Below are 24,898 nucleotides of genomic sequence, written 5' to 3'. Positions count from 1 at the left end.
TGCCTGGAGCCAGCAGCAGCAGGGACTCCTCGATCCGGAGCTTCCAGCAGATAGCCCAGCAGATTGTACAGTAGCACTTGCATTATTTTTTTGCATCTTTATATAGAATTGTATAATTTTATGTACAGCACAGCCACGGTTGAAACACTCAATAGTACAAATGCACGATACCGCAAGTTAAAATGAGAAATGGCTGTCAAATCATAAATAGAAAATGTGGAAGAAAAGGAAAAAATCAGTCTTTTGGGTGTAGAAGTCTTGCATACACATGCACATATGATGTCAGGGCTTGAGAAAGGATGCAGTGAACCACAGGCTGGAGGGGAGCAGGTTCCCTGGCGCAATGGCTTTGGCTTGGCCTGGTCCCATAGAGTTTCGGGAGCCTGGAGCAGTGGGTGGCATCGGAGCACAGGCGCCCATTAAGCCCAGGCTCTGAGAATCTCAGCGACGGCCAGAGCGTATGCAGCATTCCAGGTTTTGAATGCTAACATTGCCAGCTTCAGATCAATCTGCTAATTTATAAGCTGCCAACATAAAGAGTGCAGGCGAGTGTGAGGTGACAGGGGTGCCTGCATCCCCGGGGAGATGAAGGGTAATTGGAGCAGCCTGGCGATTTGACTTCAGTGCCTGTCTTGCTGGGAAGGGTGCAAATGAAGTTGGGAAGTGGCAGAGGAATAGCAGTGACCTTTCTTAGGATAAGATGGTAGGATCTTAGTGTCAGCTTTTTCTTACAAATAAAGCGATTTTCAGTGGAACTTGAGGTTTTTTAGGGGGAAGCACCATTTGCGAGCCCTATGGAGATCAGTTCACACCTTGCCAAGCTGAGAGCTGCCGAGACTTGTCATTTGTCACCTGCTTTTCTCAGCACAGCTCACTGCTGGCTGACTGTCAGGGCACAGGGTGTTCTCTGATCACTGACAGGTATCACAGACGGGCCCCAAAGCCCCACAGCCTTGCACACCACCTCCAGTCCACTGCTGAAACAGCCCCACGAGGGATGCTTGGGGCTGGAGAGGATAACTCCATGTGTCCCAGCAGGTTGGTGTGTGCATACATCCATTAGGTGGCTGGATCTGGGGACATGAGTGCAGACTGCAGGTCTGGATGGGGACCCTGAGCAGCTGCCTTGGTGGCAGTGAAGCTCATTATAGGCTTGGAGGGTTACCATGCAGTTTTAGGGAAGGAATCATTTGGCAGCTTCCTGACTGCCCCTTGTCAGCTTGGATGTCAGGAGCAATTTCTTCTTGGAAAGAGTGATGAGGCAGTGGCACAGCTGCTCAGGGAGGTGATGTACCTGGAGTGCTCAAGAGCCGTGGAGATGTGGCACTGAGGGACATGGTCAGTGGGCATGGTAGGCTGATTTGGGGTTTGATATGAGAAGATCTGAGAAAGATCTGAGATCTTTTCCAACCAGAATGCTTTTATGATTCCCCGCCATATGCTATGATGTCCTTCCTTATCTTATACAAGAGGGCAAGCTGCCAAAAACTGCCTTTTCAAAATCAATTTTTTCTTGGTTAAAAATAAATAAACAAGTGCCTGATCCCAGTTACCCTTGTTGCTGACTGCTGCCTCCGTGAAGGCCTTGTGAAGAATCACTGTGGTAAATCAGCCTTTGGTGTTTCAGCTCCTGAACACTCCATTTGATGAAAGCTTTGCAAGTTTTGTCCTTAATTAAGCAGCCCATCTCTGCTTCTTGCATGGGTGTTGGAAGGGCTGGGGTGTATCCTTCCTGAGAGGCTATTGGAAGATGCTTTTCTAAGGAAGGAATGCTCTATAATTAAGCTTAGAAATGGGTGGTGATCCTTTCCTCGAGGAAACGTTTATCTCGGGTCTGAGGTCTGCACAGCAGACAGGAGGTGACCAGCATGTGATGAAATTAAAAGGCTGCAGTAGTTGAGTTGGTCCATGGGAACTCTTCTCTGTTCACTGATAGAGGAGAGGGACCTTTGGAGAAACCAGTGTGTAAAGTTGTGTAATTAAGGTTTATTCAGAAAAACATCTGTGCGGTGGAACTGGTTTTGCTGAGCCAGCGTTGATGGTAGCATTCTTTGGTTCATGCACCTGGACATGAGCTCAGTCATATTCCTTCAGCAAGAGTGCATGTAAGATGTCATAATGGAGTTTTGCGATGGGGGGAAAACAAAAGCCCAAGTGAAATAGCAGGGGGAAAACAAAAAAACTGTCCAACTCAGCTGGGTCAGACAGTTGTCCAGCAACTGTGCAGTGGTTTGTGCTTTGTTAGGACAGGATCCACAGGTTTTGGCAGGGCAGTGTTAGAAAATGGGGCTGCACAAAGTGCCTGGAAGTGTTTCTTTCCGGAAAGAAAATGCAGCCAGTCCTCTTTCTATGGTCTAAACATGATTAGTGTCAACTGATGGGAAGTTCTGCTCTAGCACCAGGAGGTCTGACTGTGTTAATTTGCTGCTTTTCCCTCGTCCCTTCTCCGCAGCAGCAGCAGGAGATGCTGGCAATGAAGCATCAGCAGGAGCTCCTGGAGCACCAGAGGAAGCTGGAGCAGCACCGGCAGGAACAGGAGCTGGAGAAGCAGCACCGGGAGCAGAAACTTCAACAGCTGAAAAACAAAGAGAAAGGAAAGGAGAGTAAGTAGCAAAAGCTCACTTGGTTCAGCGATGACAGGTAGAGCAGATGGATGGAAGCCATAAAGCAGCTTCATAAAGCTGAAGAAGCCTCCCTGATAGCCTTTCTACAGAGCTTCTCTGCACAGCAGCTTATGTAAATGTTTTGGAGGTATTGAGGGTAAAAGAGGAATTTATTTCTATGCTTTATCTTCATTTTTGTCTTTCTAAATGCCGTTTTAGCATTTTTCAAAAGGAAGTGTATCATCTCTTCATTTGATTTAACATTTTCTGAAGTATTTTTGGCAGCTTTCCTAATGGAGGCAGAATATTAAAACCATAAAATACACCAGATGCACACTGCTTTTCTTTTTCTTTTCTTAATTTCACCCTTTTAAGTTGTAGGCGAGTTCTCAGTTTTTAGCTTTAAAGTGTTTTCATTCAGAAGCACTTCTTTCATGAGGTACAGACTGTGGTTGGCTTCCCCACGTGTTATTATGCACTTCACAAGATTCAGTAACATGATTATGGCCTCGCAAATCCCCTTATCAAAGACACTTTGGTTACTTGTTCGGTTTTCTTTTAGAAGTGAATGGGAGGAAAAATACCTTGTGGAGTTGCACTATCAACTCATTAGGTCTCCATTCCGTGTGAAATAAGGCAGCCTGTGATGGAAGCAGCAGACAGGGCTAAGGGCTACCAGCAGAAGAGATGCTGTCTGGGGACTAGGAATGAGATAAAGCTCTCAGAACAACTTTTCCAGCAGGAAGAAGCTGGGGTGTAGGAGGCTGCAAATACTTTCCTCATTGAATTCCTCATTCCCTCCGCGCACATCATGCTAGAAGAGACTTTTGTTTAACCTGCGTTCAAGGGAGGGAACTTGCAGACCTGCCCCAATATCTCAGCAGAGCAGTTCATAGGAGGTCCAACGTCTGTGTTTGTGTTGGGTTTTGTTTGGGTTTTCTGTGTTTAAGCTGTAGGGGAGAAACCAAAGGATCAGAATTTCCCTGAAAGAAGCAGTTGAACTGGGCTGTTTTCCCAAATAAAAACAGCTTGAACTGAGTGAGATCTGTAAGTCCTTCCACTTCATCCTGCTATTCTCATCAACTGCTTATACTGTATCAGTGTTTCAATGGATCCCTCTGCGAAATTGACATCTGGCTATTCTCATTAAGATAGTTTGCAATAAACAAAAGCTCCTGAGTGCCTACGCACCTGAATCTGAAGCATATGAAGCACCTTCTGGTTGAACCATAGGTGTAGAGGAAAGAGCAGAACTTAAGGAATCTGTGTCTACAGTTTTATTTTAAAAATACTTCTATTTGAGAAATACTACAGCATATGATCACTATAGAAGCTTACCTCTTAAGAGTACCTATCCTTCTCACATCAGAAAATTTTACAGAGTAATAGTTAAAGTTGTCCAAATCTGAAATATGAAGTCTGTAATAGTTGAAGAACGTTGTTTATTCTCCATCCTTCCTCCATCACTGTAAGCCAAAAGACATTGTTTTGTACCCTTTAGAAGGCAAATCACAAATAGAGTTAGCATAACGTAGTATTAATCCCTTGCTTTCTCATCTCAGGATCCTTGAGCCTTATGAACTGGAATCTGTTATCACAAAGCATATGATCAAAGCATGACTTCTAAGAGAAGAAGGAAAGTCTGTATGAGACTAAAGGTGCTTTTTGGGCAGGATAAGGAGTGATAGTTGGTTGTCCTGTCTTTCCACTGCTGTGACTGAACCTAGAACCAGCTGTGTGCATCAGTGTTTCCAGACAGACCAAATCTGTCTTCCTGTCTCCCTCCTCCTGGGCAGGGACCATCCCATGCCTTTCTGCTCAGGCAGTCTCAGGCTGGGCCTTTCTCCTACAAGCTGGCAGGCTGTGATCAACCTACACTATCACAAAGGGCTTTCTTTTGTTAGTTTCCATTGGTTCTGCTCCTCTCTTCTTGCACTGTGCAACCCCCTCCTTCTTGGCAGAGCTCGCTCCTGCTTCTGACCTTTATTCTCTTACCTCTACCCGTGCTTTATCCTACATACAGTTATAGTTCGATTCTGGGACAACATTTAACCTGTCTTCTTTCATTCCATATTACCCTTCTGTGGTCTGTCTCTTCTGGCTTCCTGCCTGTGGATTTATTCCATGCATGTGGGCATCTGACTTCTGCTCTTGCCCTCATTGCCTGTTCCCTGCATGGTGACACACCACTGTCTATGTGCCACCTTGTGCTTTCCTGCCTTTTGCTTCCTCTTCTTGAATGTCTCCACTGGGCATTGCCAAGTAGTTCTGCCTTTATCCTATCACTACATATGAGATACATTGAAAATGAATAAGATTTTTCTTCTCATCTTCCGACTCAAGGATCAGGAGCTGAACGATGATCTGCTCAACATGACATCTTTGTCCACAGCTCCAGCATTGCTCAGGGTAGAGAAGATCTCCACGTTTTTATCCTGTTAGCATATGTGGGGCCCTTCAGCTGCTAGTTTAGGAGGAAGATGTGCCAAAGAAGCTTTTGGAAACCTCACAATCCAACAGCATTTGGCTTCAGATTCCTCTAAATAATGTCAGATTTATCTAAAACCAATAGAACACAACCATGTTTGAGTATTTTTAAGATGCTAATAGATCAAAGATGACACTTTTTGGAGAGAGAAGGCCTTGATGTGTGAATTTGTCACCTATTCTGGTCTAGCCATGTTGCTCACAAACCCATAGGAATTTATCTCCAGCTCCTCAGTTGAACTTCCCACTGGGGTGCATGCCAAACCTACATTTTGTAGAACTAGTGAGAAATGCAGGGCTCCAAAAAAGTGAATTTTCAAGCTTTTCAACTCTGCTTCAGTGGTTGAGCAATATTACATTTTCAGGCAGTGCTTTGCAGAATTATTGCAGTTTCCTTCTCTTGTGGAGATATTAAAAAACAAAATGAAATGAAGTGAAATTGTTTCCCCGGTCTGTCAAATGGCACCGTGGTGTTGTGTAGGATCCAGGAGACAGAAGATCACCCTGTTGTATTTTAGGTATGCCAGCAGAGCAGACGATTTTCCTGGCCTTTTCATTTACTTGTAGCCCAGTTATTTTCCTTTTGGAATTCTTGGTTTACGCTGTGGTGTAGATGAACCATAATTTTCCACATGTTCTGCTTGCCAAACTTTCTATGCATTACTCCATCAGGAACTCTGCCTGTGAGTCTGTTCTGTCAACTGAATGATAATTTTAATCCATCACCACAGTAAAACAGACTGGTCTCTATTGTGGAGGAAATAATGATCAGAAATTATACAGTTGACATTTTAACTCTACGCTACGAAATTACTGACTTTTTTTCTTTAAACGTTAGATTTTCTATTTGAAGAAACAGATTGCACACTTGTAAGTGAATTGGAATATTATGTGTGTCTTATTGTACACAGATACTTCTGAACAAAGAAGTCCTTATTTACAAGCTTTTTCAAGGCAGCATCTACATATGAGACATTCGTTTCGTTCCCCTTCTGCTTGCAGATGTGACATTTAAAATTTCATTTGAGTGTACACAAGACCCTTTTTCTTAAATACCTTTGATTAAAGGAAAGCTGCAGTACCTCGTGCGGTGCTTTCTTCTAAGTTAACTTCTATGCAAGTGTTAAAATCCTCTTCAGAGATCTTTTGTAGTAAAATGATAAATCTCTGATTAGATCTCCGCTTTCAAACATCCGCTGCGATTATATGCAAAGCTGAAGGGGCAAAAAAAGAGCTCCTTACTGGAGGCACTTTGTTCTTCTCTTTGAAACAGAAGCTCCTCTATTGGACTGAAAAACCAAGCATTTAATTCTGAATCCTTTTAGAAATGTTCATTCTTAAAGTATGTTTTTTTGTGTTGTTTTTTTTTTGCTACGGCTTTTGTCCAAAGTCAATTGATTAAATATCTTTAATTTTTGTTCTTGACTTCTCAGGTGCAGTGGCAAGCACAGAAGTAAAGATGAAATTACAAGAATTTGTTTTAAATAAGAAGAAAGCTTTGGCACACCGGAATCTCAACCACTGCATTTCCAGTGACCCTCGCTTCTGGTATGGGTAAGTGGTGCTGGGCTTGTCTGTGTGATGCAGCCTGTGCCACCTTTTCTCACAATTGCTGCAGCTGGGGAATAGTCCTGATGTATGCAAAAAAAACAGTGCTGGTGGTGGCAATGATGATGAGGAGACGGTTGGACTAGATGATCTTATAGGTCGTTGCCAACCTTGTGATTCTATGATTCCATGATTCTATTTACTGATCAGCCGTAGCACTGATAGAACTAGAGTTTGAATTTGATGAATGACATGAGTGAAAAGCATTTTTAAGGGGTTTCAAAGTGAATATTTTTCCTATCTTCAGTGCTATCGCTGTATTTTTGTGAGTAGTGGTCTTTGCTGACGTCTTGGATCCGTGATTATTTAAACTAAGAGGTTCTGCTGTCACGATCTGCCTTTGTAAGTTCTTTGGTTTTTCACCAGGATTTGCTCCAGATAAGGATAATAAAACATGAACTTTCAGGAAATTAGGCTTTATGCTTAGTGAACTGCAACTCAGGATAGTTGAGCTAGCATTGCTTTTATTGCCTGCTGCTCATCTCAGTCTCTCGAAGCTGGAAGTTTTGTTTCCCTGTAAACTGCTGAAAACACGAAGTGCACCCTGTGTAATTCTGCTGATGTCTACATTTTCTACTGAAAATGCTCTGCTGTGGATATCCTAGAAAATCCAAATGTCATGTGAAGTGAGAAGATAGCAGGTGTTCTTAGAATGTCATAGAAGCAAAGAGTGAGTTCTTCAATTAATTCTAATGCACCAAAGAGCCATGGGTGGCGTTAGAAATGAGGTATAAGTTCCAGTTCTAGAAATCCACTTCTTTGTAAAGAAAACTTGGAAATTTGATGTAATTTGAAAAAAAATATATAAAAAATTCACTACTAAAACATCATAAAAATATCTATTTAAAAAAAAAAAAAAGTAATGTGTTTGGAATGTTGCTTTATTGACCATAACATTGATGAAATTTTGAATGAGAAAATCCAAGAAAATTTTGCTGTGAAAATTGTTTTCAAGTTGAGAATCTGGTATTATTTTCAGTCTTCAGCAATAAGCATTTATGTAGGGTTGATGAGGTCATTGTCAGCTGATGGTTCCAAATGCAAGAAACTAAGCTGAAATTAAATTGGAAAGATATCCCAGCTATGAGCCAGAACAGAAATGCTGAAGTGTAGTTGGCAGAAGATTCTGATGTTATTCTGCCAGGGGGAGATTGAGCAACTCTTAATACGTCTGTGAAAATCTCATCTGAGATTTGAAAATTGTATGGCTGTGACGTTGGTTAAAGTGGTGAAATGTGGGTAGGGTGTGCAGAGCTAATGTTTAAGGCCTGCTAAGGTGGTGTGAAAGATAGTGGAAGAAATAGGAAAAAATGAATCTAAATCATGGCAACGTAAATATGCATTTTTAAATAACTGATTTTCCACTGTTCTTTATTGAGACTCACAAAGAAATTAGGGGATTTTGGAAGCATTTGAAGGCTCTCTGAGGCATTGTGTTCTTTTTATTTATTTATTTGTTTAAAATGCCTAAATGCAGAAATAATATTATATTAGAATTAAGGCTAGTAAATAAATGCCTTCTTCCAAAATCTTTGCTCTTTGGCCTTGAAGAAACCTCACCTAGAACTGTCATCATAGATGAATTTAATCTGTTAGAAAAGGAGGCTGTGGATGCCCCATCCCTGCAGGCATTCAAGGCCAGGCTGGATGTGGCTCTGGGCAGCCTGGGCTGCTGGTTGGCGACCTGCACACAGCAGGGGGTTGGAACCAAGATGATCGTTGTGGTTCTTTGCAACCCAGGCCATTCTATGATCTGCAATCTGTGACTAAAAGGGAAAAAAGAAGTTTGGGAGTGGTCTGCATGCCTTATGTTTTACAGTTTAGAATTAACTGCTTTTTCACCGAGATGCCAGCACTCGGCTGAGTCCAGGTCAGTGACATGGGGTATGCTGCAGGGCCAGCTTTAGTGCAGTAACTTACTGAGCCCAGCTGTGCTTTGGGTTTCAGTCTTCCTTCCTCACTTCAAGCAAATGCTGAGACCCTTCTGAACAAGGATACATTCTTTAAGGTTCATTATCTTTAGGATTTTTTGTTATTAATGTGGTGCGTTTTCATCTGAACATCCCTTTCTTGTGGTGCCTCGGGGATGCAACAGGTAGAGCCAGCATACTGACTGTTCCACAACAGGCTAAGCCCCTTTCTTACAGGCTTACCATTCCCTCATCTCCCCTCCATCTGTTTAGTAGCAGGGTTTGGTTTCCAACACAAGACATGGGGAAGGAAGAAGGAGCCTCAGAGGCCTCACAAATCTTTCCAAGGGCATGCTTCAGTGATGAGTTGCAGGCAGATGGCAGCTCGTTTTGCCCAGCCTTTGAGGAGGGCAGCAAGGCTCTGCAACTGCAGATGAGAGTTCTAAATGCAGCCCTTCGGTTGTTAAGGCATGAGCTGAAGATTTTTGTTTGTTTGTTTGTTTCCCTTCTATTTAAATTTAGAAGAAAACAAAACACACAAAAAAGAGAAAGAAAACCTTTAAATTAATTGTGTATTACTATTTATTTGTATATCATCTCATAGGTTACCAATTCAGTTACAGGGATATTTACGCACATACTTGTAACGTGATTTAATTGGGTGGTGGTTGGATTTGACACACGCAAACAAGGCTTGCAGAAGATAGATTTGATGCTCCTACTGTGAGCAGGCAAACCAATTAAATGGTAACAGATGCTGAAATAGTCTCTTAAATGACACGCCTGCTTTTAAGCACTTCCTCTGGTATTATTAAGGTTTGCAGTTTCCTTTAAAAAATTTAAAAGCGTTACTTGTAAACAGCAGTTCTCTTAAGGGTCTTGAACACCACAACAGTTCTGCGTCAGTCGCTTTGACATGAAATATGTGCTCTTTGCATGTGAAATAGCTGTTACTGCCCACTAAGATGTGTGGATAATTTACCTTCTGTATCTTGTATGGGCTTGAGCTTCACTCAGCACTGTCTTTTGTCTATAATCGGTGAATATTTTCTAATTAATCACCAATATTAAAGGGCGTTGTAGGCAGATGTGCAGGTCAAGCCTTGAGATGGAAAGCAGCTAGCTGCAGAGGTCTTGCCAGATGTACTCATGATCCAAAAGATCTACTAAAGGAAAGAACTAGGTAATCATAGAACTATAGAATCATTCAGGTTGGAAAAGGCCTCTCAGATCCCCACGTCCAACCCCAGCCCACCCCGCCATGCCCACTGCCCACATCCCTCAGTGCCACCTCTCCACAGTTCTGGAGCACCTTCAGGGACGGTGACCCCAGCACTCCATGGGCAGCTGTGCCACTGCAGCACTGCTCTGAGAAGAAATTGTTTCCAGTAACAAATCTGAACCTCCCCTGGTGCAGCATTAGACCATCACCTCTCATCCTATTGCTGTTAACTGGGAGAAGAGGCCAACCCCCAGCTCACCACAACCTCCCTTCAGGCAGTTGTAGAGCAATGAGGACCCCTTGAGCCTCCTCCACACTGAACAACCCCAGCTCCTTCAGCTGCTTCCTATTATCTCTCACAGGCTTTCACAGAGATCCTGCTCAGTATTTGACTCCATGGTATTCAAGCCATTTTGTACACTCTCTAATATATGCAGCTCCAGTCTAAATGCAATTGTTTGGGATTCTGTGGTGAACTATAATTTTCAGATTATGTTAATGGCAGGCAACAAAAGAAGAGGTTCTTTTGAATTCCATTGTCAGACTGTCCCTCCTGTGGATTCTGAATCTGCTGGGCAGCCCTCCTCGCAGGAGGTCCTGCTCTTGAAGACACTTAACATAACTAAAAGTGACTTACCAGGAGCAAAGATGGAGCATCTCGGGCTCAGCAAACGGCTGTTATTTCCCTTGGAAGTTTTCAGAAGTGCTCTTGGGAAGTAGCCACTCGACACAGTAACCATCGTGAAAGGGAGTTGAACCGAGTATTTGCATGCTAAGGAGATAGAGAGAAATAATTACACGTTAAATTATGCCAACGTACATAAATGTTGTTGTTCTCTGTGCGCAAAGGATTCCAACAGAGACACTCGTTCAAATACATATTCAGTTTACATTGCATGAATATGTTGGAAGTGTCAGACATGCTTTGCTGTGTGCATGGGCTTTGGATGGACCTCGCAGCCCAAAGCACAGAGAATGTGTTATGTGAAGGTATGTACTTCCAGGAATGCCTGCAAACTCGATTTAGTATACAATTTCACCTCTTTCAGGACCTCTGAAATTCCTGAACAGGCATGCAGACCAGTGCATTTTGCTCTGAGCACTGTAGGGTGTTGGATCTTAGTCCTCAAGCAATGCAGTGCATTCATGTTTGCAGAGTGAAACGTCTGTCATTCAGCAGCTCCAGAGCACATCTAAACAGGCCCTTTGAGTTCCTGCGCATTCCCTAACAAAGTGATGAAAATAGCTTCAATGTACGTGATTGTTCAGCTTAAGTCATGATTTAAAAAAAAAAAAGGAAAGAAAAAAATCCTACTGCTTGTATAGGCAAGAGAAAAATGCGATTGTGTGCCGTGGTGGGTTGGAGGGGCTCTTGGCTTGCGTAGCCTGGGCTTCCTGTTTGTGAAACATCTCTCTGTGCAGCCTTCCTACGGTATGAGCAGAGAAAGCGACGTCTGTTTTCAGGAGGGATTCAAATATTTTTCAACGTGGTTCTGTTTTTATTTCAGGTGATGATTAAACAGTGCTGCATATGGGCATTTAGTGCTGCCAGCGTGACAAAGGACATGTGTAGATGTGTGCGAACGCTCATGTGAAATGCAGCAGTGTGAGAACACACAATTATTCAGCCTGTGTGTAGGGAAGTTCGGGATATAAAGGGGGGAGGATTAGGAAAGCGCACTGAATCACGCTGCTTGGTGGGAACTGCTGGTATGAGACTCTATATAGACACTGAACAAACTTTTCAGAAGTGTTTGTGACAGTCACTTAGAAAGCACGGTGTGTTTTTCTGCTGTTTTCTTGAAGGGTGTAACTAGAATCGCTATGCCGCATCTCACCCAACAGCCTCCTTCTGACTCGAGCTTCAGAATGTGCTGCTCAAGGAATCTGATGGACTGGAGAGTCATTTTCAAATTGGGAATGGCTCAATTTCGTTCCTTAAAGAGCCTTTTAGAGCAGAATATTTTAGTCAAAATCTCAGTGAATGCCTGATTGTTAAACAGGGTAGAATTTCAGCTCTTTGCGTCTCTCAGCTAAGTACTTGTCCTGTATTGTTCAATCATTTGAAGAAGTAAAACAGGGTTTAGGTTGTTTTTACTTGAATTAAAACCTGAGATTGCTTGACAGCTGTATGGTTGCCACTTGTATTGCTCAATCAGTGATGTGGCTGCTCTGCTAACGTGGTAACGTGGAGGTTTCCAGAAGTCTTTACCAACTGGGGTTCATGGCAAAGCTGGACACAAGGCATTAAGTAGGGAAGGTGCAGCCAACACACAGAGGTAGGAGGTTTAGAAAACTCTCTTATTATTTAATATCCTTAGCAAATAGCATGTGCTTTCCTTCCAGCAGCCTGCTCAAACAAAGCTATAAATCACCAGCCTCCAGAAGTTACCTTGGAGGGTGCTGAGTGCTTTGGCCTGATGCATGCTAAGTGCTGGGGTCAGGGCACAGTGCAGCAGCAAAGCTGCTGTTGGCCTGCCTAAACATGTGGCCCTTCACGTGCTCATCCTCTGTTTGATTTCATCCTTAGGCTTTCTCTCAGGGTTTTATGCAGTGAAGGGGAATTGTTCATTCATGCTGTAGTTAAGGGAAGCAGCGAGACCTGTGCTTAGCTTTACAGATAGAACTTATCGAAACCTGGCTCAAGTATGTGCTGAAAACTGTGGTTAAATACCCAAATATGTGGAGCCTTCCTCAGCGGGGTCATTCCAGTACTGAAAATTAAGCATATGTTTAGTCTCCTCCCTGTATATTAGCTTTCAGATGATCTTTTAATCACTTTCTAGTACCTAGAATGAGAAAGCTGGTCCCAAGAGATTTTCCTTTTCATTGCTCACAGTGGAGCAGACAAAGTGAAACTGAACTCTCTCCCTTTATGCCTCACTTGTGTTACATTTCTCCCTTCTCTTTCTCTCCCTGACCATGCAGGAAGACACAGCACAGCTCCCTGGACCAGAGCTCCCCACCTCAAAGTGGCGTATCTGGCACCTACAATCACCCTGTCCTGGGGATGTACGATTCCAAAGATGACTTCCCACTCAGAAAAACAGGTAATGCTCCCATTGATTTTCTATGTTACCTGCTGTCTTTGCTGTGACACTTGGTCCTTACATTTCCAAAAGAAAAAGAAAAAAAAAAAGTATACGTTGCCAAAAAGCTGTATTTCATGGAGCAATTTATTTAAGAAGCGCTCACACCGCCCCACTCTCCTCTCCCCCTTCCAGCTGTCACTGAGCAAGCAGTGTTAGAGGGAGGCTTTGGTTGTGCAGGCTTGCAGAGCTCCATGCAGAAGACAGCTTCGTTGTGTGTCAAAGCTTGTGAGATGTTTTCACAGAGTCAAAACTAATACAGAGATCTGCGTGTCTGAAGTCAAAGTATGTTTTGCTGAGTGAGAAAAGTACCAAGAAAAGTTCATTTCTTCTGGGATTTGCATTTTATATACAAGTTTATACTTTAAATAAATAAAAACGTTTCTGCCAGTCAAAGTGTAGGGACTTCCTGCAAAGGTTTTGGTTCACACCTAGACAGTTATTTCTCAGTTAGGTTTCTCTCTGCATGGTGGCTAAGCAAGTCAGTTATTTCTGAGCTATATATTATGTAAACCAGTTTGTTTTGTTTGGCTGTGGTCCTCAGCTCCGTATCACATGCCTTGGCCAACACTGCCTCAGCTTCTAACCTTGCAGGCTTGTGATCCTCAGCAGCCAGCTCCCTTCGGGGAAGAGCCAAGCTGCAACAAGCTCACCCCAATGTGGGGGAGCTCTGCTGCTTGCATGGATGATGCACACTGTGGTGCATGTTGAAAATTGCTTCAGAATAGGAAAATAATCCTGTCTTGACTGAGCTTTGTGTGTCCCACAGGTGCTTCTAGCTATTTCTCAGGTTTGTTTTGTGGACCTTTAAATGTACAGGGATGAGCATTGGTGTTAGTGATTGTTGTGGTCAGGAATGGTAGTGGTATGTTAACCAGACCTTTCTATGGATTTACTACAGCCTTTGGTCAAATTGGCTGTCCTAAATCAGTTCCCAGGAGCTGGCTGCACCTCTGTTTCCTTCCAGGAGAGGCGTAGGTATTCTCACAACATTTCTTCCCCTAATAGCTGAAAGTCAATTGGGTCTTATGTGTCCTCACCATGATTCTCATTATCTCTGTAAATTGATGTGAAGGTGGAATATTTTATTTGTGGATTTTTTTTTTCTTCTGTCATCCGTCTAGAAAAACATAACACTTGTGCACTGCTACCCTGTGCCTCCTGCCTCCCAGGTCTGTGCCTTTGAAGGCCTTTTATGAACTGCTTCCACACCATAGTACCTGTACTGCTGGATGGATCTGTAGATGGTTCTCCCAGTCAGTAGGCACGCTGGGCTGGGCAGCAGGTACCAGAGACATCAGCTGCACAAGAATCAACTTAGGATGGGAGAGTCCTTCCCAGGGTGAGGGCTCTTCCTGTACACACCCTGTGCCTTCAGGGTAAGTGACTGACAAGAAAGCAGGCCCTTTCTGCAGGACTCCAAGGGCAGAGAGGGAAAAGAATTTGCTGAAGTGTAGAGCATCCTCTAATCTCCATTTCTAGATAATGACAAGCCTAACGCTGTGTTAGGTGCAGCATCTGCTGCTGCCTAGTCAGTGTTGGAGACAGCCAAAGTGGCGCTGTCTGGGCCTCAGGACTTGTCCTTGCATGGAGGAGATGAGTGCTGCTAGAGGGCTGCCCTCAAAGGAGATTTCCTTCAGTTCTGGAGCTGTCAGCACACAAAGATGTGCTTTGCATACACATCTGTCAGGAAGAAGGAAGACTGGTCCTGGGCTGCTAGAATCCACTGATGCCGTCTGCTTCTTCTCTGCTGAAGGCTGTTGGTCTCCTCTGGAAATTCACAGCATGTCCTCACAAGGAAATGTCCCTTGGCATCATATGCTTGTGGACAGCACGAATCCGAAGACCTTTCTGCTCTTTTGAAACCAGAACCTCCGCTTTGGGGGAGCGCACGTTAGCAACCCCATGGCAGAAATGGTCTTTTATCAAAAGCCTCCCTCTCTTTAGGGCCATTTCTTGCCAGTTTTAATTTGAGAATAGATCATCCTTCTCATTGCAAACGCTCTAACAGTGGATTTCTGCAGAAGAGTGTCTGAACATACTCCTGTTGTTTCCTAGACTGAGTTCTGATTAAGCCTCTTGCTGATAAAACTGCTGTCGGACAGAGTGAATTAAAGAAGATAAACGTATCTAATGGCATTATTAAAAATCATTGTTGTTTTAAAATGGGAGGATAGTTAGCTGATTTTGTTTTTCCAGAACACCGATGCTTATTCTTTGTGGGCACTGGCATTAATCTTCTGGGGATTTGTATGCAGCGCATGCAAGTTCCCTTGCAAGGTTCAGAGGAGACCTTTTTTGTTGTTTTCTTTTATTTTCTTTTCAATGTAACAGCAGTTCAGACTCTAACACAGTGATATCCTGCAGAAACCCCATTGCCAAGAATGTTAAGTTGCTTGGACTCCTGAACAGCCTGGTGTAAACAAAAGGCAGGGAAGGCTGGAGCCCATCCTAAATAAAGTTCTTTATTACAAGTGAGCTTTTCAGATTTTTGGCACCAGTCAAAACTCTGGCTTTGTATTTGTAATTTAAAACCGCCGTATCACGTAGTCCAATTTTATTAAATTAGATTAAATATTTGCAGTTCAAATAACAGAGTCCATCGCAGCACGGTTGTGATCCGCGGGGCTGGCATCAATCCAGTGTCATTGTTAGGGACAGGGGGGACTCGGGACGCTGCAGGAAGGCACTTGGAGCAGTGATTTCTGCTAGGGTACATTTCTGGAGTTGGCAGCACGTTCTGCATGTTGAGAAATTGTTCAGAAAGAATGAACCTGTAATTGCAGTGGGTTTAAAAGTGCTACCCTTCTTCGCTCTGATTACTTAAAGCACTGTGACATGGAGTGGTGTATAGCAGCCCTCTGTGCACCCCTGGGGATCGCCTGGTAGTGGAACACTCAAGTGTGAATGTTGCATAAGAGACGTGATCGGCTGGCCATGCTCTCTTGAGTAAAAGTACATGTGTGCGTGAGCAGTGTCCTGAGAGTGCTTGGAAACAGTCAGCATGTGAAACAGCGAACACTTGCAGCGTGCTCTTAATGCATCCTGCCACCTGAAATCCCCCCTCTGGTTTGTTTTATCAAATTACGTCTCGGTTTGTTGGCTGTTCAGGTTCTGCTTGAGGTTGTTGTGCTGCCAGGCTCTGGCTGGTGCAGTTACCAATGGCCTGAACTTGCACTTAGCCTGGCTGCAGGGTGCGTTTCACTGAGTTCTCTCTAGCTGAACCCTTTGTGGCCTTCCCTTCCTTAACCGAACCAAGAATAGTTCAGCTGATGCCATTCATGCTTTTCTCCTTTTGCTTTAAATAACTTCAGACAAGGATTTCTTATTTCCCCACTTGTGTAGTTTCCTTAACTACGTATATGCATGCTTCCTTTGCTGTATGCATGATCTTGACATGCTGTTAATTAGAAAGCTGGAATGACCTACATCACAGGGATTCGTGAAAGACTGAAGAGCATTGTTTAACTTGTTAACATGCTTTTTCTTTTGCTTGTGTGGGGTTTTTTCTTTGCTTGTTTTTTAATGTGCCATGCAGGGCTTAGCCACCAGACACTAGCTTTCCTTCTGGCTTCTGCAAAGGGCCGAGGATTCCTCACATTACTTGGGACTTGACAGCTAATCAGGATTTCTAATGGAAGCCACAGCATTTCAATTAGCTGTCACTGAAATCAGTGGTTTTGCCAAGCACAGCACCTGCTAGACTCGCCTGGCCAACATGCGTTCAGCTCTCTGGGATGCATGAACTGGAAACATCTCCCTGTCTGTGCATCTATATTTAAACCTGACACCCAAGTGGGGAAAAAAGCCATTTCTTCAGCAAGCTTATAAAAGATGTTCTGAGAAACTGTAAGCATGAATGTGCCTGCATCCGCAGGAATCATCCAGGCAGGCTGTGAGGTGAGGCAGGCCCAGGTCTCGCTGTGGTTTTGCTTCTGCTGTTGGATAAGGAGCGAGGGACAGCTGCTTGGTGTGCTTGGCTCAGACCCTGCACCCACTGTCCCCGTTCTGTGGAGAATCCAAGGCTCTGGCTCCTGCTTTTTGCTTTGCCTCCAGCCTGTCTGCTGGCTGCTTTGGCACGGTGATGATCAGGATGAGCATGGAGATCTTAGAGAGGCAAGGGATTCCTGTGGTCCCACGTGTGTTTGCACTGCAGAACCATGGAGTAGCGTCTCAGGGTGTGAATTTCCACTATTTCCAAAGCCAGTCTGAATGTAATGCCAGACTGGGAGCTTACAAAGACATCTTTGGCAAGTGTCTGTCTCTCAATTTCCTGGCTAGGTAGTAAATGAGCATGTGCATGTGTGTGGTGTGTACTTGGGGAGAAACGACAACTGGGAAGTGTCACAGGCCCCTTTTTCAGCTCCTGTTCGCTGGGGACCAGGCAAAAACAGGGATCCTGCACAACAGCTCAATTCCCAGCAATGCCTCTTGACAGACGAAGGAGAACTGGTTATAGGTCAAGTACTGTGTCTTGGGGCTTGTGGTAAAAGCAAGCTGTCCTTAACCTTCACAGCCCACTTTTTCCAAGGAGAAGTTTGTGGCTCAGCATTGTCAGGGCCTGGCTTGTGTATCTCTTCACTGCAGTGACTTCCTTCCAGGGACAAAGCAAGGCAGCACACTGGGAGCTGCTCCTTGGACTTCCCCGTGGGTAGCACAGGTGGAAGGCCACAACAGCTGCTTGTTTTCTTGTTCTTCAGCAGCTTCTGGGAAGTGCCACAGAGGGAATCTGAGAAACGCATCACCTGTGCTGATCCCAGCAACCACTTCAGCTTTCAGCCCTAAAAGGGAGCTAGGTGTTGTGGTGCTGGATCAAGATGGATGCTGATGAGGAGTATAAAGGAGAAAGGCAGCCATCATCCCACCCTGGGCAGCCCAGTTCAGTGGGTGGCAGTTCAGCTGTTGAACTGGATGGACTTAAAGTCCTTCCAACCCCAACATTGTGTGGTTCTGTGATGCTGTTGGTTTCCTTGCAGTGTTGCTGACGCACAGGGTTGTTGGAGCTAAGCAGGTGAAATTGTTCTGAGCCTGTGCTTAGAAACAATATAGGGCAAAATGAAAGTCCATAATTAATATACTGTATTTGTCAAGAAAGGCACAATACCTCTGTGAGTTCTGATTTTGGAACGTTCTGAGTGGTTTGTTTTGTGACAAAGATTGTTTAGAGGAAAATAGAGTAGGCTGAAATCCTGGTGTGTAGTGGGAGTGTAATTTAGAGAAATCTTTGAGCTTTATACGGCGCGGAGCATCGCTCAAGCTGAAAAGCAGTGTTGCTCTCCACCCACCCTGTCCTCCCTGCCAGTGTGGTTGGGGGTCCTGCCTCCCCGGCCCTGCTCTGCTGTGTGAAGGCTTCTATCTTGTCATAGTGCTCTGCTCCAAGTGGAGAACGTCAGTCCAAATCCAAAAATAACTTAATGAAGAAAAAAATCACTTATTGCTGTAATGCTACAGAATAGCTCTTCAGATCAGACCATTGACATTTCGGAGAACAGAACAAAGTGCAGCTGGAGGACCAGCAAATGCTCTCTTTATTCCTTCCATCTCTTCTGAGGGCCTCACTGGCATAATAGGGAATTCAGCTATGAAATGTGCTGCCTGGGCTCCTGCGCAGTGCTGAGGTTTGTTTAGAAGCCAAAGGAGGGGTCACCCCGTTTTCTTGCTCCGGAGCTCTGCTAAAACAACCAGGGTGCACTTCTAGCATGAGTATGGGGAATCCAAAAAGGGAAAACTGGAGTTCTCATTCACAGCACTTTTGGAGCAAATACCTATATACATGCCCAGGTTTGTCTTAGGAGTAGCCCGGCATCAGAGTGAGGCACGATGCTGGAAGGACAGGACAAGGAGGTGGAAGAAGGCAAATGGCATTGGGCTGCCAGCAGCTGTGGTCCTCCACTGCCATCTCTGCTGCTTGGAGCTGCTCCCTGCCCTCGTGCCGAGTCAATCAGAGCTCTCTCTGGACAAGCACTGCAGCTTTTTGGGTCTGTATGGAAATTCCATGTTTGTCTCCTTCCCTCCTGCAGAGCTCAGTGCTGTGTTAAACACCTTACTGGAGAAACTCGTACGCTGGACTTCATTTTCTTCCTTCTTTCGCTTCCTTATTTCCTTCCACATCTCTTATCTTTCCTTCCAGATAACACTTCGAATGCTGCAAAGTTGCTGTCTTTATTTAGACTTGGAAAGGGGAAGACAGAAACAAGATGTGGCATTTCCATGTGTTTGTTTTTCTAGTCCAGTTTTGGCTGTTCACAGTGGAAACCTTTGCAGCACTCTGTGACGCTGCCTTTCTGCATGGTTCTATAGTCAGGCAAATGATAGTGAAGCTGTAAAAAAGTGTGAACGTTGTGTGCTCAGCTTAATGAAGCCTCCTTTGTACTGTTTATATGCTGAAACTGCTAAGCTTCAGCATGAAGAAATGCCAAGTATTAGCCTTCAATACGTTTTCATTTTAAGGACACAACCTTCCACAAATATACAAAATAGCCTGTTCACAAAGCTCTTAAACAGTGCTTGTGCCAGCACACAAGAGAAAACTCTGCAAATATCATCTCTAACTCTTCTAATGCATCTGTATTCCAAGATGGATGCTTTCAGGTCATGCTCCCTAGCATGGTACCTAGCACACGAAAAATTGAGTTTGTTTCTGCAGAAGATCCAGGTCTTCTTGTTCTCATTTTCCTTTCTAGTTCAGGAATTTGCTGCTGCTGTTTGTGCCCTGTGGTACCTCTCTGCTCTGGGTATGTTTGTCAAGGATCAGATGCTTCTCCTCCATACCGATGTCTGCAGGGATTGGAAGTCAAGAGTGTGAGCACCCTTGTGCTCCAGAGGGATCGTGGTGAAACAGTCCTGTGGCTGTTGAAGCCTTTTGCTCTGCCACTGGTGAATTTTGCCACTGCCAGCTTTACCAGGTCCTTCTGACCAGCTGAGGCTGATCAGGTATTTTTGGGGAGGAGAGACAGACTCTAAATTGCACAACCTGTGGTCCCTCCTACCTAAACAAAAGATCATTTGTCTTCATTAAGACTCAGTGTTGTGCAAAAGGCCTGCTTCAGACAGGTTTCTCTGTTCCTCTCCTTTGTTTAGCCATGGGGTAACCTGGACTCCAGAATAAAGTGACAAGGTAATTGCGTTGGCCTTTGCCTGACTGCTGTGGCTTGGAATGTGGTTAAAAAAAAAAAAAGAAAAAAAAGAATAGCCTTTCTCAATCCCAGCCTCCAAAATTAAGATATGCGAGGACTGGAATTAGAGTTTTCACGGTGCATTGTTTGCTTTTTTCGTAGATGTGTAATGGGAACAGGGCAAACTCTGCCCAGGATTTTGTGTTTTTAACTTGCAGAGACTTAATGTCAGATTAGTTCAGCAGCTTAGTGGATGCAGTTCCAGGAAGAAAACAATGAGAGTGACATAAATGTTGGAGAATTGGATTACATGAGTCCTGCTGCAGTAAGTGAAGTAAAAGAGGGGTAACTTGGGTTTGAGTCTGTGAAAACTAAGGAAGCTTTTGGCCTGTGTTCTAATTATTAATTTACTCAGAGAAAAACAAAATATTCTTTGAATAAACCCCTATTATGGGCCAAATTAAGTATGTCACTGCTTAAGAAATCCCACTGGCTTCTCTGAAGCTGACTCAGACTTGGCGCTGTGCTTCATTTCTTTGCTAAGCAGGAATCAAACTGATTTCTTAATAAATTCACAACGTTTGTTTAAAATACTTCATCACCTTAAGCTATAAAAGACCAGAATGTTTTGGGTTTCAATTGAAAGTTCTCCACGTTACACTCGTTAGCAGTCACTGGGAACAACACTTTGGATGTGAAGCCTGAAGGATGGGCCTCAAGAGGTCCTCAGTGGAACTGGGGTTATTGAAAATTGAGTTTACTGGTATTGATAGCTGTGTGTCATAGAATTGGAAAAGACCTTAAAGATCATCAAATCCAAGCACAGCATAGCCATACTACCCTAACTCTAACAGCAGCATGGAATCAGAGAATTGCTCAAATTCGTATGTCGCCTAAATTCAGAATTTATACTTCTGAAGGACAGCTCTCTTTGGTTTAAAAACTGTAGTAGTTTAGAAGCCACGTGAATAAGCTGAAATTACTGTTCTGAGTTTTGGAAAAGCCTCTTGAAAACTTACTCTTTAGTTATGAAATGTGATAGATGTACATTCTTTGAACTGGAGGCTGTTCTGCACTGCCGGTGCTGAGCCTTAATTCCCTCGCTTTGGGTTGTATAACACCCAATTAAAGGCATGTAGGGATTAATGCTTTCTGAGGTCTCGATGACATGTTAGATTTAGGATTATATTTAGGAGAAAAACTCAGAGTTCTATCACGGAACAAAGGCAGGGATTGTATCTAAACGAGTGTGGTTCTTAAGTAGACATGTTGTGTTTCAGAATTTGATCCTCCATCTGGGGGAGCAAAGCAGGAGTGCACAGGATACTTCAACCCGAAAATGCTTCTGTCTGGCAAATTATCACACGCCATTTTGGCCATAACTTCTCTCTTTTAGGTTTGTAATGCTGTATGTTTGTTCCCTTCCTTCTACACGGATGGATTTTCTGTTGTGGCTGCATGCAGGGGGCATATCTGGTAATGCTTGGTAGACTGTGATCCCCAGATCCGTCCTTCCTGACGTTTTTTAAGGTGTTCCCAATCCATTCATTCTCTGTGCTTGAGAATCATACAATTACTCATCTGTTCCCAGCAGCAGACGTACGTCAGATGAATGCCACGCACAATATAAATCGTGTGTGAATGAAATTTACACCAAAGTACAGTTTATATTGTCATGTTTTTCTTTGTCAGAAGATAGATCCTTGCAACAGCTGTGGCATGGGCTTATATTTCATTTACGAGCTGGCAGTGTAAATGTGTCTAAAATGGAACGGATCAGCATCTAGCTGTGACACATCCCCATTTATTCTTTAAGGTCTCGATAGTAGCATCTCGATGGTTACTAATCAATGATACTTGCAACAACTTTGAAGCACGTAGCCTGAGATACTGAACTCCCTCATGTCCAAAGACAACTTTAGAAATATTAAGGCCAACTTTGGCTTTGAAGAGAGTTTCATACAGGAACTAGTCAGAGCAATCGCTTGTACTTTATCTAGTCCACTCCTCTAATTTTGTCCTCCAAGCAAATGACAGATTTGCATTCAGCCTCCTGCCATTGCATATGCAAATGTCCTATAAGATGATTCTCTCCTTTGCTAATGCACTTCATACTGCATTTTAAGCATCATCTTGATGAGTGACACTTTTTTTTAGCGCTTCCTTTATCTCTTACTGGCATTTTTCTGTCCCAAACAGTCATGAAAAGCTCTTTTTTTCCCCTTCCCAAAGTTTCATCAAAGAACTGTTTTGATGGCTTAACTTAAAGCATTTGATCTTGAATTCATCAGCTTCTGATTTTTGAGCCCTGCAATTAACACGGTTGGTCTTGATCTTTTACATGACCTGGTGGTCAAAGCCAATTGTAGGGAAATACATCCGCAGCCAGACTTAGTTAATTCAAATCAGTTTGTAAACCCCATTTTAAGTCTTCTAAAGAAATGCAGATTATTGGCCTGGGAGTGCAGGGAGCTGAGTGCGTTGGTAGTTAATGGCAAGAGCACAGGATTTGCTGGTTCAAAGGGATTAAGCCGCCGAGTTGTTAAGAGATTGAGGAATGGAAAAGATTGGGCCAGTTCACAAATCTCATAACTGTCAGGAGCCCTCAAGCACCAAAGCAGATATTTTGTATATGCTCCGGAGGTTGCAAAGTTTACAGAGAAAATCATCTCGCAGGAGGAATCTTGACTTAAGGCTTCATTACCTTTGTAAGAACCTGATAAGCTGCGCAGTACAAAGGTGCTTGGTGTTGCCAGCTGCCATTAGCCCAGAGGTATTAGGGGATCCCAGCAGTTCTGCTTTGACTTTCAGAGAAATGAAATCCCGGGATTTGGGTACAGAAGTATTTATTTAAGAGGATATTTCAGCTGTGTGATGTACACAAAGCAAGTCAGACTGTGGTCTCAGCAAACAGATGCACACCCACTCTGGGCAGCCCTGAGTTTTCCAAGTATTTGATGTGTTTTCTAGATACGGTGTTACTCTGTGACCGAGATGATGTAATCAAGTATCTCTCCAAATAAATAAACCTCCTCCTCCCTGCCCTTGGCTTTGCCACTGGCCGCACTCCCATGCCCTTTTTCTCCAGTTGCTGCTGATGCTCGTTGCATCCCGGTGTGAGGTGCTCTGGGGAGCTGAACCAGTGAGAAAATGTTTGTGTTTTTTGTTGTGGGATTTGATTTGTGTTTTCTCCCCTCCATCTCTCCCGGTGTCCCTCCCAGGGCCAGCTCTCATCACGGTCTGATGACTCCAAGGGTGTGGGGCTGCCCATTGCACCAAGCCATAGCAGGCAGCCTCCCAGCCCCACAGTGTTGCTACCTGCTGACCAAGCAGCAACATCTCAGCTGTCTCGCCTATCCCTGTGTTGATTTTTAGATCTCGTTAATTTAGGTTCCACCTCTGGCCTGGGAGAAAGTTGAGCAGTAGCAGGAAACGGGGGAGGTGAATTTATGCTCTCTGGTCTGGTCCAAATGAGTTCACAGCAGATTGTAAGGCGCTGGAGAGCCAATGCTGCAGGACGGTTATTATTTTTAATTAAAACAGTATTGACTTTCATTATCAGTGAATTCAGATACTGCATAGGCGGGAAACCATTCATTATATTTAGAAGTCACTGCTCCGGATACACAGTATGAAATAACTATTTTTCTTTAGGCTCTGCCGATGCTGAAGTGCAACCTAGCTTTTGCACTGAGTAACACAGCTACTGAAATAATACTGACTAAAACACCGTTTGCTCTTCCTCCTTTTGTTCAGCGTCTGAACCCAACCTGAAATTACGATCCAGGCTAAAGCAAAAAGTCGCTGAACGACGGAGCAGCCCCCTGTTGCGCAGGAAGGACGGGCCGGTGGTCACTGCTCTGAAGAAGCGCCCGCTGGATGTCACAGGTGTGTTGGGCCAGCAACAAAAGCTGCAAACTCACTGGAGGCGTCCCTTTCCAGAAGCTGTTCTTGCATCTGGCTGATTTTGCAGTCTGGATCTCGTGTGGGTCTTAACGTTGGAGAAGAGTATGGCGACGGGGCAAGGGGTGATGGTTTTAAATGAAAGGAGGGGAGATTTAGATTAGATATTAGGAAGAAATTGTTCACAGTGAAGGTGGTGAGGGCCTGGTGCAGCTGTCCAGAGAAGCTGTGGGTGCCCCATTCCTGGCAGTGCTCAGGGCCGGGCTGGATGAGGCTATGGGCAGCCTGGTCTGTGGGAGGTGTCCCTGCCCATAGCAGGGGCAGGATGGGCTTTGGGGTCCCTTCCAACCCAAGCCATTCTGTGATTCTATAATAGTTCACTAGTGGGTGATGCAGGTGTGTGCCAGCAACAGAAGTCCTCAGGTACCCATCTAGAGACAGCATTGCCAGCACAATGACCTTTTTTTTGAGCTACATTTAAGATACATAGACAGATACAGATGTGCCACAGGACTGCTGTTTTTTTCCTGAGCATTTCTCTGATCTTCAGCAACTGGTGGTTGAGAAATAAGATTTCTCAAGGGTGATTCTCCTAATATACATGGGGAGGCCATAACTCATAGCTGTCTTTGTCCAGCAGTAAATGCTTTACAACCTTGGGATGTTTTTGGATTTGGGAAGATTGCCATTTTTCCTTGTTAAGTAATTATGTTGCAGTTTTAAAACATTTAAGGCTTTTTTACTTAGTATATATATAGCTGGTATTTTTGACTGCGTATTTACAGTTCCTTGTTGAAAAACAGCATTCTTCTGAGAGTGAAATTTGTAAAGAGGGCTCTGAATAAACTGGTTTGGATAGATCACTGTAAAGTTAATTCTTAGCACCATCTAGGGATGCCTCTGTGTAATACCACTATGTGACTGCTTTCTTCTTTCATCTGGGTTTTAAGGCATGCTATCA

General features: G+C 44.0%; 1 protein-coding gene across 9 annotated transcripts in view; it reads left to right on the top strand.

The window, feature by feature from the left end:
- HDAC4 (histone deacetylase 4) overlaps nt 1–24,898 on the top strand; it is a 214,088-nt gene that overhangs the window by 117,658 nt on the left and 71,532 nt on the right. For 6 of the 9 annotated variants that reach the window (XM_048953284.1, XM_048953285.1, XM_048953287.1 and 3 more), the window contains 4 exons: nt 2,453–2,603; nt 6,524–6,644; nt 12,759–12,880; nt 23,791–23,922. In XM_048953284.1, coding sequence (XP_048809241.1) covers nt 2,453–2,603; nt 6,524–6,644; nt 12,759–12,880; nt 23,791–23,922 — 526 coding nt within the window. The remainder of the gene's footprint in view (nt 1–2,452; nt 2,604–6,523; nt 6,645–12,758; nt 12,881–23,790; nt 23,923–24,898) is intronic. The other 3 variants (XM_048953283.1, XM_048953280.1, XM_048953281.1) reach the window with 2 other exon arrangements.

Source organism: Lagopus muta, chromosome 8 (assembly GCF_023343835.1).
Source record: "Lagopus muta isolate bLagMut1 chromosome 8, bLagMut1 primary, whole genome shotgun sequence".
NCBI lineage: Eukaryota > Metazoa > Chordata > Aves > Galliformes > Phasianidae > Lagopus > Lagopus muta.
The sequence above is the reverse complement of the archived record's forward strand: the minus strand, read 5'-3'. Positions and strand labels throughout refer to the sequence as shown.